Genomic DNA, 15,333 nt, shown 5'->3' on the forward strand with positions numbered 1-15,333 from the left:
GATAAGGGACTTCTTGGTACTGATTTTGTAGTACCACATGTGATTGTTGGTGATGAAACCCTCCCATTGAAATATTATTTATTAAATTCGTATCCGAAAAATAAAGCAAATGGAGATATGAGCATGACTGCTTTTAATGCCAGGCTATCCAGAGCTCGTCGAGTCTCTGAAAATGCGTTTGGGCAGTTAGCTCAGAAATTTAGATTTTTTTAAGGAGAATTAACGCAATGCCAGAGAATGTGGACATGATAGTTATGACAACATGTAGTTTACATAAATACATTAAAGAAAATGTTCCTGCACAACTTGGGACCCTCATGCTGCAGTAACTAGGTGGACAAGGTGGTTCCACTAGATCATCTGCTTTTATTGTGAGGGAACAGTTCAAAGATTTTTTTAATTCCCCTACTGGTGGACTCCCATGAGAGTAATTTAAATTTGTGTTCAAAAAGTTTCCAAACAACTTCCTCTATTTGTTTTTTTAAAAAAATGTCTGTAATTCTACTATACATCACAGTGAGTGACTGCCTATGTTTGTGTGTAACTTTTTCCTAATACCAGATCACTTGAAGTGCTCAGCTGTGAGTAATTAAAGATAAAGTTAGGAGAAAAGGGGTATCATGTATTCAGCCATTTAACACTCTGGTAGCTTCCTACTTCATTGGGACAGTGATAACTGAAGAATAAAGAAACTGAAATAGTACAGTTTTGTGTTTTATTCACAAATAAGTGGCCACATACAATTATTCCCCATCCGTAACCTGGAAAATAGGCTCGGGCACTACAATTTTCCATATATGTTTTTCTTTGAATTGGAGTGAAAAAGGGCTATATACATTCTCACTATGAAAAGGAATTCATATCACAAGAAAAAACTTGTTGCCACTGTAAGGGATTAACATGATTTATAAGTATGTCTTCATCTCTCAAGTTATTCCACCCTCCCCAACTCGATCAATCAAAAATAGAGCCTAGTCTAGCTTGAAAGAAAATCCCTTTTTAATATGATGTTAAGTCACTATTGACTTGGCGTTTTGGTTCTCTAAAATACAAGTCATCAGCATAAATAAGTCACAAACACAACAGAAAATACTTTGGGTGTAAGGAATAGGTGATCATGTCAAAAATTTGGTTAGTAAGACAGAATCATATTTTCAAAAGACTTTTTATTTAATTCAATTTATACATACAATCAACATTACAGGTTGTAACAAACAACACTGTGCAAGGTGAATTACCATTTATACTTTCCAGTACGTGCTCCCTTTCTAGGGCAGACACTATTCCATAAATTTCATCTTTAGCTTTTATCTGTCGCATTGGGAACAATGTTTTTATACTGGTTCTTATCCCTCAAAGAAAATTGTCAATACGATTTTCCTTTGGCTGCACTGTTAGAATATAATTCATCAGAGAAGCTGATGCGGATTCTGCAATTCTCCTTTTTATGCCTCTTGCACTACCCTATTGCATATTAATTGTCTCTGGCCTCGAATCACTGTCAATTTCACTGCCCAGAATAGGTGATGAAGACATATCCTTGTTTTGTTCCTCATCTGAACAAATGTCAACAGTCACATTAGTAACTGTTTCCCACTCCTACATGCATGGGCGCAGGAAAGCCATAACCTCCTCATACTTCCATGGCTTCTTGGGTATGGCACCTTGGCAACTCTTCGTGTTTTCATTCACACATTTTCTAAATTGGTCTCTCAGTGACACCCATCATCACTTGGATTCAGGGCCTGAAATCAGAGAACATACACAACCGTTAATAGAGTGCATAGAGAAGTCAAAAGCTTTTTTAAAAATGACTTAGGGACACTCCAAACTTTTAACGAGAACACCAACTGTGGTTTGCTTTCTTCTATTTTTTACAGCTTTCCAGGAATATGAGGTAGTTTACATTTGCTATGCTGTTAAGGAGAACATAGTATTATACTGTGCTAATTTTCCGCAGCACTTTTGCAAATAAATGAGTTATTTCCTAACAACACCATAACATAACTTTTGCTACATTTTATAGTGTTGTTGCTAACAAAGGAATGCAGTTGGCAGGTGTCTATAAAAACATAATTTTGTTCAAAATTTTTCATTTGTAACCACACACTACAAAATTTTTAATTATAGCCTATACACAGCTGAAGAAACTTTATAAGCCTAATGTAGTAATGTATACTACAAACAAACATATTTGCATCCTGTAGACTACTTCTGGCTCCATATGTATATTAGAATAGGACAAACAGGGATCCTTTAAATGGTAGCTACGAAAATGATTACCTATGTATTTCATTGTCACATAGCTTCATTTTTACAAATGAATTATTGTAGTCAGTGACTCTATATTCTGTGATCCCTTTAAAGGTTTTTTGATCACTATCCAGTAACAGAGAATAATAAATACTTTCAGAAATGTGTCTGTCTCAAATTACAATTAATTCCCAACAAATGTGCCTTTTATACATTAAAAGTGTTTCTTCCTTCTGTTGAAAACAGCAATAACACTTTTGTAATTTAAAACATGCACATGTGTGCGGACCCATGTCCATTTTCCTTCACTGGAAATTGCCAGCTTTACTATATGGCGTGTTCTTTACAGAAATATTAACAGTGTGGAATATTTCGAAATTATGGGAACAGTGTTGCATTTTATGAAGCATGTCTTTTACTTTTCGGATTTGTACACTGTGCAGCCTAAAAATTTCTGCTAAATTACCGAATACTACACTCAGAAAAATACTGGAAATATTCAGCACAAAAAAATCTGACAAACTATCTGCTGTTCGAAACAGGATCCACGTGCAGTACACAATTTAACAGGTCCTGAAATGCTAGGTTCAAGTCAATACAACAAAAATTCAGTTAATTAATACTGTGTATTTATGTTACTGGCGTTTGCAAAGCTTTTAAAAAAAGGTCGTATATAACGTTTTTACTGTGGCACACTGCATACGGTAGTCCACTCATAGATATTTATCATTGTACTGAAAACTTTCACACATACATGTAAGTACCATTTAAAAGTCCTTACTAGAATGTGTTTCATTTACCTCTAATTTACCTCATTTACCTCTAATCTAATTTCCTTCCACAGTGATTCTTTCCTAAGGGAATCATTGTATCTACGATTGATCATGTTGTACAGCTCTGAGTGTGAACGAACTAATTCTATTAACTACTCTTCCAAGTCCATTGTCAGCTGGTCCTGGTGGAGGTTCGAGTCCTCCCTTGGGCATGGGTGTGTGTGTGTTTGTCCTTAGGATAATTTAGGTTAAATAGCGTGTAAGCTTAGGGACTGATGACCTTCGCAGTTAGGTCCCATAAGATTTCACACACATTTGAACATTTTTCCATTGTCTAACCAAAAAACGAAATAAAATAAAATAACAAGCACAGGAAGATACATGTAATTAGGATAAATAACAAAGCGAAACTTTGAGCAATAAAAATTGATACTTACATAACCAAATCCTTCGTACTTCTCCCCTCTATAACCTCACCCTTTCCAAATATTTACATGGCTCGAGCAAGAACCAGAGATGTACATCACGTCGACTCGCCGTCATGAATGGGAAACATTCTCCAAAAGAATGCGTGACGGTGACGTTACGGAGAGGCTCCGGGCCGGTGACGTCGAGTGTGGACAGCGCCATTAGAAACGCAGGGGACAATGTTTTGACGTGACGGGCGTGACGGAGACGTTCTCTTAAGTGTGAATCGACCTTAAATCCGTTTCACTTGCCTCCTTTTACAGTCTCAAAGAACTGCTAAACTCCATCACCTTCTCCACAGTGAGAATAGGACAGTAATAATTTCGTACACCAATCACTTGAATGGGAGATATTAAATAATGAATGGACATATGCCCTTCTGGCCAAGCTCTGCTCAGTGCTAAAAAAGTAAAGATATCAAAATGTGACAAAACGAAATCAACCTTAACGTATCTACTGTTTTTCTACAGAGATCATAATATTCCTTGTGGCACTGAAATTATTTATTGTAACGGTTTACTGCCCTCTTGGGCGAAGTCTGTGCAGTTCACATACAGCCGGCCAGTGTGGCCGTGCGGTTCTAGGTGCTTCAGTCTGGAACCGCATGCCCACTACGGTCACAAGTCTGAATCCTGCCTTGGGCATGGATGTGTGTGATGTCCTTAGGTTAGTTAGGTTTAAGTAGTTCTAAGTTCTAGGGGACTGATGACCACAGATGTTAAGTCCCATAGTGCTCAGAGCCATTTGAACCATTTTTGAGTTCACACCCACACTGTCAGCCCAATGATTCTCTTCACAAAATGTTTGCTACATACTGTCTTTCACTTGTGCCAGAGTTTTCTTGGGTATTTGAAAACCTTAGTATTCATAATGGTATTGCTCATGTTGCTTTGATGTTCAATGATCTCGTAGATGGTTCTTTCACATATCAGTTTTTACAATAATGTGAAATGGTCTTTCGTTCTGCTCTTTCAATTATGGTAACAAACAAAATATTGTCTTTACACATAAAAATCATTCTAACTTATCTAATTATATTGCATAATTTATCTCTTATCACATTATCTTCATATAATGTGATTTCTCTCTTTGTACATATTTTATACCTTCATATTCAAATAATATAATAAAATAATTGTTTTCCAGTAAAATAGTTACAGTTCCTCATACCTGAAATGAAAATAAGAAAAAAATACAAGATTCCTACATTGTTTTATGTTCTCTCCAGGTGTTTCAAGTCGAAGGATGTATCATGAATGGTGCAAATCAGAATGTTGGGAGAGGTCCCGAGAGTCATGTACCTTTGATACCTGTACCAGAAGCACCTCAAGTACTATCCTCTCCTTTTGATCGTATCTCCTCTGCAGAAAGTACAGGAACTGTCATTATCTATACACTTGACTGCAAGTGGTTTGTCATTGGTAGATCTAGGCACCTTGAACAGGATGGATGGAGACTAGGGAGGATTCTTGGTGTTGTAACAATCCCCCTAACCAACAAGTTAGATGTGTTGTCTTTCATTGAAACTGAAACAAAGCCAGTGGGACTCACTTCATCTGTTTCGGGGAAACACGTTTTGTCCAGCATCAGGAGGAGGCAAATGCAAAAGGGTGGGGTCTATTAATTGTTGGCAGTTCAAATGTACGGTGAATGATAGTACCCCACTGGGAAATGGAAGTAAGGGACAGGAAAGGACACCTAGTACACTCAGTATATATGCCTGGGGACTTCAACATGTTGAAGAAGCTATTGTGGCAGCCATTGAGGGAACAGGATGCAACCAACTGTATATTGTGGCACATGTTGGGACAAATGATGCCTTTCGTTTGGACTCTGATGTCATTCTTCGATCATTCCAGCAAATTGCAGAGAAGGTTGACAAGACCAGCCTTGCACATGGAGCTTACAATTTGCAGCATTGTCACCAGAACAGATCGTGGTCCTTTCGTTCTGAGTCGAGTGGAACGACTGATCGAGATACTTCGAAGGTTCTGTAACAGGCTAGTCTGCGACTTCCTGGACTTGCGCCATAGGGTTGAAAACTGTAGGGTCCCCTAAATAGGTCAGTTGTGCACTACATATCAGAGGTTGCTACTCAGTTAGCTGACTATGTGTGGGGTGCACACAAGGGTTTTTTTAGATTAGGCGACTCTCCATCCAGTCCAGATAACGATAGCTTAGGAAACCCAGAAGTATCAGTGTAAGATCGAACGAAAGAAATGCCTCCCACAGGTGAGAATATTAAAATCGTAATGGTAAACTGCCAAAAGATTTGCAACAAAGTGCCAGAGTTTGAAGCGCTCACCAAAAGCAGTGAAGCTCACATAATACTGGTGCAGAAAGCTGGTTGAATCCTGGAATTGATAGCAGTGAGTTTTATGTTGAAAAGTGTACATCGAAAGGACAGGCAAATGGGAAATGGGGATAGTGTCTATGTCGCAATAGACAAGAAAGAGATAGAAATTGTAGCTGTACGTGAATTTGTTTGGGCAATACTCAGTATCAGGAGTGGGCATAAAATGATAATTGGATCCTTCTATTGGCCACTAGACGCATCTCCTGATGTAACAGAAATCATTAGAGAAAACTTCAGCTCACTAGTACATAAGTTCCCCAAGCATACTGTAATCATTGGTGGAGACATTAATCTTCCAACAATTAATTGGGAAAATTAGTTGTGTTAGTGGTGGGGATGATAAGACATCTTGTGAAACTTTACTAAATGGCTTCTCTGTATACTATCTAGAATGTAATTAGGAATCCCACTCATGATGGAAATTTATTGGAGCTAATCGCAACAAATTGACATGACCTGTTTCAGGATATCCACATCGAAACTGGTATCAGTGACCATGATGCAGTTGTGACAACAATGATTACCAAAGTACAAAGGACAATTCAAACAAGCAGAAAGATATGTATGTTCAGTGAAGTACATAAAAATCGGTAGTGTTATACCTCAACGAGGAACGTGAGACTTTCAGCACTGACATGAGCATTTAGATGAAGTCTGGCTCAAGTTTAAAAGAATAGTTGACCATGCACTGAATGGATATGTACCCAGTAGAACAATTCATAATGGGAGGAAACCTCCATGGTATACAGTCACTGTACAGACACTTCTAGAGAAAAAGAGATTACTCCACAACAGCTGAAAACAATAGGGGCCGGCCAGGGCGGCCGAGTGGTTCTAGGTGCTGCAGTCTGGAACTGCGCGACCGCTACGGTCGCAGGTTCGAATCCTGCCTCGGGCATGGGTGTGTTTGATGTCCTTAGGTTAGTTAGGTTTAAGTATTTCTAAGTTCTAGGGGACTGATGACCTCAGAAGTTAAGTCCCATAGTGCTCAGAGCCAAAGCGTAGGGCTATAAGTAGAGAGATGCTGAATGAAACACATTTGGCCATCAAGAGAGTAATGAGAGCAATATGTGATGCCTTCCATGATATTAAAGCAGAATACTGTCAAGTGACATTTCACAAAATCCAAAAAACTTCTGGTCATATGTAAAGGCTGTTAGTGGCACCAAAGTTAGTGGCCAGTCCCTAGCGAATGAGACTGGCACTGAAATTGTGGGTAGCAAAGCAAAAGCTGTTTCACAAAGGAAAACCCAGGACAATTGCCCCAATTTAGAAGAGATGAAGGAAATAATTGTTAGTGTCAGTGGTGTTGAGAAACAGCTGAAACTGTTGAAACTAAACAGAGCTCCAGGTCCTGATGGAATCCCTGTCAGATTCAATACTGATTTGCAGATGAGTTATCCTCTCCTCTAACTATAATGTATCATAGATCCCTCAATTAAAAAACCATGCTCAGTTCTTGGAAAAAGGCACAGATCACACCTATCTACAAGAGTAATAGAAGTGATCCACAAAACTACCATCCAATATCCTTGTCATCAATTAATTGTAGAATCTTGGTACATATTATGAGCTCAAACATAATGAGGTATCTTGGACATCAATGCCAACCAGCACGGATTTCGAAAACATCGAATGTGTGAAGTCCATCTCGCACTTTTCTCACATGACATTCTGAAAGCTTTGGATCAAGGCAACCAGGTAGATGCAGTATTTCTTGATTTCCAAAACAATTTCACTCAGTGCTGCACCTACACTTATTGTTAAGTATGATCATATGGGTTATCAAGTGAAATTTGTGACTGGGTTGAGAACTTTTTGGTAGGGAGGACACAGTATGATATCTTGGATGGAGAGCCATTGTCAGATGTAGAAGTAACTTTGGGTGTGCCCCAGGGAAGTTTGTTGGGAATCTTGCTGTTCATATTGAACATTAATGACCTTGCAGACAATATTAATTGTGAAATCAGGTTCTTGGAAATGATTCAGTTATCTATATTGAAGTACTACCTGAGAGAGGCTGCATAAATGTTCAGTCAGATCTTGAGAAGATTTCAACATAGTTCAGAGACTGGGATTGGAAACTTGCTCTAAATGATCAGAAATGTAAAATTTTGCACTTCACAAAAAGATGAAAACGTAGTATCCTATGACTATAATATCAGTAAGTCACTGTTGGAAATGGCCAACTCATACAAATGCCTGGGTGTAACACTTTGTATTGATATGAAGTGGTATGATCACATAGGTTCAGCTGTGGGTAAAGCATGTTACGGAGTGGCCATGCGGCTCTAGGCGCTACAAGCTGGAACCGCGTGACCGCTACGGTCGCAGGTTCGAATCCTGCCTTGGGCATGGATGTGTGTGGTGTCCTTAGGTTAGTTAGGTTTAAGTAGTTCCAGGTTCTAGGGGACTGATGACCACAGCAGTTAAGTCCCATAGTGCTCAGAGCCTAAAGCATGTGGCAGATTCCGGTTTATTGATAGAATACTGGCAAAGTGCAATCAGTCTACAAAAGACTCATGTGACCCATTCTAGAATATTGCTCAAGTGTGTGTGACCCATACCAGATAGGTGAAATGTACTAGCAGATTCTTCAAGATAAACGTAAACTATGCCGAGAAAGTCTATGAACAAACAAGTTTGTCTATGTGGCCATCCTCCACAGCAAGCACAGAAATACTAGTTTTGTAAATAAAACATCAAAATCATTAATAGATGTTAGTTTTCAACATATCCTTCGTTAGGTTGGCATCATTTAGGTAAACAAACCAAATAGGAGGAAACACATAATGAACTCACAATATTTACGTTTTTAAAAGTACAATATTCGAACAAATAGCTATAATTAGCGACAAAAGAATAATAGTGCACCATAAAGAAGAAGGAGAAACTTGATGAGTAGTGTGGAAGGAAAAGTTCGGAATACAAAATTGTGCTTTTGTTTCGGAAATGAAGGGGTAGTGCCACCTTCAGACCAAATGAGAGAAAATGCTGATGCCAACAAACTGTAAGTAATTAATTATTTAAATTAAAAAAACGCGATGTGAACTGTTCGATAATCTAACAATAACAAAACTGTATCGTTCTAGATACCAATGAAGATACCTTAGAGTAAGAAAAATGCGAAACACGACAGGCAAGTATAAATTAAGCTGCAGCAAGAAAAGGCGGTTTTATTTGCAAAACAAGTATCTCTATTAACAAATTTTCAAGACCCGCCCATAAATAAGTACTCTAGGGATATACCGCAACTCCCTACGTTTCGCTCACACAAGGATCGTGAGGATAAGAAGGTCAGAATAATTACTGCTTGCATAGAGGCATTCAAACAATGAATCTTCCCGCGCTCCATAGTGAGTGGAGTAGGAAGAAACCCTAATAACTGGTGCAATGGGATGACCCTCTGCCACGTACTTCACGGTGGTCTTACAGAGTATAGATGTAGAGGTAATCGATTAATAGATATTTTGGTCCCCCTAAACCTGTTTTACACATTCTGCAACCTTCGAAATCTGTCGCAATAGACCACGGTAAATTCCGATGCGTCGTCAAGTTATTATTGTTCATCTTACTTTTTCTGAGAGCTTTCATCACCGTTGCGTCGTTAACTGACATTTAATGTACCAAGGTAACATGTTTGAGATTAATGTTCAGTGCATCATTGCCCTCAAACAGCACACTATTTACCAGTAGATTGGGACCTTTGAAACGGACGTCAGTGTGGTATTTCCGGAGTTGTCGATGATATGAGTACAGCAAAGATAATCAGCGGAAATATACTCAGTTTCTTGTAAGGACTCTGTCAGACCCGAATGTCAAATGTTAACCCATGCAAGAACAAGCATGTGCAATGAGAAAGAAACCAGTGCGTTCAACAGGTCGCCAGTCACTTCTCTTTACGTAGGCCTACATATATCATTCAAAATGGTTCAAATGGCTCTGAGCACTATGGGACTCAACTTCTGAGGTCATCAGTCCCCTAGAACTTAGAACTACTTAAACCTAACCAACCTAAGGACACCACACACATCCATGCTCGAGGCAGGATTCGAGCCTGTGACTGTAGCGGTCTCGCAGTTCCAGACTGTAGTGCCTAGAACCGCATGGCCACTCCGGCTGGCACATATATCATTCCAGAAACCAGTATTGTTTCACATTTTGTTCTATTTAATTAGTGAATATTTATCCTAGTCAACGGATTCTATGGTAGTTGGTGGGATAATCCTAAATTCCAACTATTGTATCAAAAGTTCTTTCATTTGGCTTAAGCAGTGTATTATGTATAATGTGACCATCTATTTTTTTTTGCCAGAGTGGGACGTTTGGAGGGTTAAGGAAAAAATTACTATTTATAATTTATTCAAAAACAAGGACATGATAACAATGTATTAATAATATACAATTTGAATTAATCAACATTAGATTGCAGTTGCAGACTCATTTATTATATATTTGCTGGCGGAGGAAATCAGTTGCAAAATGTCACATCTAGATGCCAAGTAGGAATGGAGCTTATCACTTGATTTGTTGATGTTTTTCTTGGCAATCAAAATGGCTTTCAAAACTTTGACACTTAGCTGTGTTTTGTCACTTGTCATTAGAGAAAAAACTCTTTCGACAGGCAAACATAAAAAGTATTAGATAATTATACAAAATTTCGTACAGTTCAGATTGTTTTCACGGAAATATGTGAACAATTCCACCCAAAGGTCTTCAGTATCAACATTTTTGGTGTCCCAGCTTCATACTTTCTCACCTGTGTCATAGTTGGAAATAGACGAAAAACCCATCGAATAAGTCCGTACCTTGCTCGCTACTAAGAAATCCTTGAATAATCAGCAAGTATGTCACATTCTGTATTTCTTCCCACGCAGGTGCTTTTGTCAAAGTTGGCCATCAAACACTACTAAGTCGGCATTGAACTGACACTATTGATCCAAATATTCTGTGCTACTCTAATAAATTCAGCCACCACAGTGTCTACACCGTGAGCAACAGCGTCGGTTTCCTGTAATTTTGTTGTTAGATTACGAACGATGTGAGGAAGAAAAAGCGAACTCTCTTTATGTTATCTTGGAGATGCTTAATTTCCTTTGTAGATTCTACAGCAGACACACATTGTGCTTCAATTTTTAACACCGTTTGGTGAAAAGTCACTGCCGTTGCGTGCAAAAAGCGTAACCATTTCCAAGGTGGAATTTTCGAAAAATGTTTTTTAAAATATTTATCGATGCTCAGAAAATAGATTTTTAAGGGCTGAAATATTTTTAAAGTTCCTTCAAGTGCCTGCATTAACACGAGCCACCTGGTACGAGAAATGTTCACAATAATACAATCGAAGTCTACAATCCCAATGAGTTGCTTTCCGAGTAATAGGTTCAGTTTTGCGTAAATGTTATTACTTCCTTTTCTATTCTTTCCTTCAAAATTGCAGTTAGTATTATCTCCGCAAAGTGCCACAATTTTCTTATTTAAATCATTGCACGATAATCCCTCCTTCAAATAATCGACAAAAATATCTTATGTTTCATCAGGCTGCTCTTGAAACTCTAAAATCTTGATTTTCACACCTTTGTAAGGTAAAAAATATCGAATCAAAACAGGAAATAATTTTACTGAGCCATGATTTGAAGCACCCGTTAATAAAGATATGCAGTGGGCTTCACAGAGATGCTCTTTCAATTCATTTCTTCAACATGAATGCCAGCACATTTACAACAATATCCCAAGATTTTGTACGAGCACATCTAAACTTTTTCTCAAAACGTGTTTCAATTAAATTAGAGGCACAATCATTTGAGTGAAAGCCGTGGTTTTCTTGAACAATGTGATATATGCACCTTCCACTGCAGCTACATCCAAATCTTTCAAATTCGGCAAATCGGTTCTTTTGAAAAATTGGCGGGCTGGAAGCAGCTACTTGATCGGAAAGCCTGTGTTTTTTTCCGATTTGAAATGTTTCTCAATATCGCTGGCACCACCATGAGCAACACTAAAATCAGTACGACACTTTTCACATGTAACATCTGAAGCGCCTGCGACCGAACAGCCGAATCTTTCCATCAGTAAATGGGGTATGTTCTCAACTGACTCGGTTGTTTTAACCCCCTCCACCGACAGAATGACCCGCTTCCTACTTCCGTATGTATAAAACCGATACGGACTTGTAGCTGTCACGCCTTTGCGCTTACTGCTACGTGTTTTAACCGTAAATAGCTCAGTCCTAATGGTAAGAGGTAGTAGTGGATTCACGTTATTAATCTTTGAAGACAGTACAGCTGCCACAAGCTCAGCTCACTTTTACTCCACTCCTACCCTCGCCATTGCACCACATTAACTAGGTGCTACATGGACCTTGCTAAATTCACTTGCGTATACATTTTTGACCGTTACTCGCCAGTATTTACCTATTGGATTAGTACACTCCTAACCGGACTATTTCTCAAAGAGCTGTGATGATTGAACGGGTTCGATCCACGGCCTACAGTGCCCTACAGTTCACACGGTAACACTGCCTACCTGACCCACTTAACTTGGTAGTGAGCTTATGTATCCAATCACCACTGCTAACAGCAGTGGGTAATCCTATCAGCACGACGAGAGCAGCAGACTTACCGTCGAATCCTCCTGAAATTACTTATAACTATGGTCGCCAGCTCTGAAGGAGCAAAAGAATAAATCAATTTTTTGGCTCGTTTCAAAGTGAAACGGCTTGAGTTGAATTTTAAACTTAATTCTGAATATTACTATTTCTGATCATTCTAGGTGATTCTACAAAGCAAATACTCTCTCAATTTCTGTGAGTTGGCTTGGTAATTACCACCAAGACAATTTAAGCAACTTAATTTAACAAACTTCTACCCTTCAACTTATTTAACGATTTTGGGATATTACTCTTTGGACAATTGCTATAGAATTAGTTAAGTGACTTTACTTGAAAGGTTACTCAGAAAAATTTAAGTAACTATAAATAGGCGACTCATTCTGGTGTGACCATTGCTCTTTTCTACATTCTTAAACGCTAAAGTATTCTACAACCAAAAGAATTGTAAATGAAAGAGGCGATGGTGGCCTCAGTCTGATTTCACTACACTATGTTTCAGGTTACTACACTTTACAATGAACAACATGCGTCGTAATTTTACTCATTACTATATTCTGTCCTCTGCACTTGCACAAAAGAAAACTGGTATTCTCCTTTTACATGTATACAAAGTTCGACTTAACAGTTTCAAGCAGTCTTGCCTTGGGTAGACGTGTCGGTGCTGGTGGTGAGATGCCTGTGGCTAACGCAGCTCTTCACGCCTCATGCCCTTAATGGCGGCTGGAACTACGAGCTGTAGCACTCGTATAAGCTACTGCACGTCCGCCATAAAATCTGGGCGCAGGAACTCTTACAATCAGCCCCAGTGGCATAGAGACGGCTTCGACAACCATTCGTTGCGTTCTAGTCCACAAACGGCGACGATATTCGCCTCTTCGCTGTTGCACAATCACTTTTGCGTGAGCACAGTTACGCACGTCCGATCACGTCAACACTCCCCAGGCCATTGCATTGTTCAGTCCCTGTGTCTCCAGCTACCTCTAGCTATGCTTGTATCACCAAGAGTGGGGGCGTTCCCCTACCATCTTATCACCGAAATCATTTAGTATTTAAGAATATTTATATTTATTACCCTGGAGTTCATACCAGTCATAATAATTTACTACTAGCGCCTTATAACATTAAATCATACACTAATAACTTATAATTACCAAGAAAAAGAATACATTTGACTCCGAGAGCTTAGCGCATTGTCTGAGACAGCGCTAATTCCCAGTTTCGCCAATAGATGGCATCAGGGTGCACTCCCTGGCAGTCTCACACCAGCGCGCCCGTCTCCGACGCGCGGGCTCCAAATTACTGTCAGCCCACCATCATTTCAGTTCCGTTACACATGCCCCACTTCTTATTGAAGTATCTAACAGTGATAATTCAATAAGAAGTCTCTCCTATAATGAATCTGAAATTTTCATTAAGCTTTTTACCAAGGGTTTTCCCTTTCTTACTGATACACCTCGGTACTTATATTACTTATTTAAAATTAAACACCAATTCTTTCTATCTTTCCTGCTAAACATTACATAAATGATTTGCATATATTCTTTACAATTTTCTTACATCTAAACACAGTACACTTTAAACATCTTTTTTACAAAAATTTTAAATACACTTCTTTTATCTCAGGCAAGTAAAACACACGTTATACGCCTATTACTTTATAGCCCGTCCTTTTCACTTTACCTCCTCACTTTTCTACCTCTTCCACAACACTTATTTACACATCTTTCTTAGAAGCTCAGTCTTTCCCAGTCTGTTTAGTCTCTACTTAAACTAGAAGTTTCATTAGAATACTGCAACATATTTTAGTGAACATTTACCTTTCACATAGAACAAAAGAAACAAAACTATTTACATATTGGTTTACTTTAATATTTATTTATATATTTATTTTCAATCTGGTAGAATTCGTGGCTCATACCTTTTGAGATCCACTATGTTTCTTACTCCCAGGCGTTTGTCTGTTAATGGGTACTCTAAATAATAAGCATTCACATTGGGTATGGACACTATTTTAAATGGTCCATTATATATATATTTAAATTTGCTGATCTCGTTATTAATTTCACTTGACTTTTCATGTGTTTTTACAAGAACGAGATCACCTATTTTGAATTTAGGATTCCTTACTTTTTCGTCATGACGACGAATTCTCGCATCTGCTTGTTTTCTCATCTTGTCTTTTACTAAGTTCTTTTTACTATCATAATCTAATTCAACTCTATCTGGAAATTCTAGTAGGTCTTCTACTAGACTTTTACTTCTCGTCTTTTTCAGGATTTCTTCTGGAGTAAATCCAGTGCTCTCGTTTGTTAATGAATTCATGATTTCTTCGAATTCACTCACATACATACCCCACTTCTTGTGGTTGCTATGGCAGTACGTCCTAAATAACCGACCTATCTCACGCATATATCTTTCTGCCGGATTGCTTGATGGGTGATAAGCTGAGATATGTACCACTTCTACCTGTTTCTCAGTTATCCCATCCTTCCACATTTTTGAGCAAAACTGAACACCATTATCTGATAGTATTCTCTTTGGCTTCCCTACTTTCACAAAATAATCACACACCATTTTATCATACACAGCTCTGGCAGTAGCTTTTCTCAAGGGATATAGCTTTATATACTTTGAGAAAAGTTCAACTGCTACAAATATGTACACAAAACCCCCCATGGTTTTCGGTAATGGTCCAAAGATATCTACTGCTACTATTTCTAATACTTCATCAGGTTTTATTGATTGCATGGGCCCTTGATTAGTTGCATTGGTTACTTTCGCCTTTTGGCATAGATCACAAGATCTTATCCTCTGTGCTACCCTTCGTGCCATGTTGTTAAAGGTAATGCATTCATCTAACTTATCGGTACACTTCC

At 38.5% G+C, this 15,333-nt stretch overlaps 1 protein-coding gene across 1 annotated transcript in view; it reads right to left on the reverse strand.

Annotated features, from left to right (window-relative positions):
- Positions 1-1,170: 1,170 nt before the first annotated feature.
- LOC124775226 (intracellular protein transport protein USO1-like) overlaps positions 1,171-15,333 on the reverse strand; it is a 38,719-nt gene continuing 24,556 nt past the window's right edge. The window contains exons 6-9 of the mRNA XM_047250064.1: positions 3,065-3,178; positions 1,733-1,745; positions 1,500-1,556; positions 1,171-1,352 (exon numbers count right to left, since the gene is read on the reverse strand). Coding sequence (XP_047106020.1) covers positions 1,171-1,352; positions 1,500-1,556; positions 1,733-1,745; positions 3,065-3,178 — 366 coding nt within the window. The remainder of the gene's footprint in view (positions 1,353-1,499; positions 1,557-1,732; positions 1,746-3,064; positions 3,179-15,333) is intronic.

This window comes from Schistocerca piceifrons, chromosome 2 (genome assembly GCF_021461385.2).
Source record: "Schistocerca piceifrons isolate TAMUIC-IGC-003096 chromosome 2, iqSchPice1.1, whole genome shotgun sequence".
Classification (NCBI taxonomy): domain Eukaryota; kingdom Metazoa; phylum Arthropoda; class Insecta; order Orthoptera; family Acrididae; genus Schistocerca; species Schistocerca piceifrons.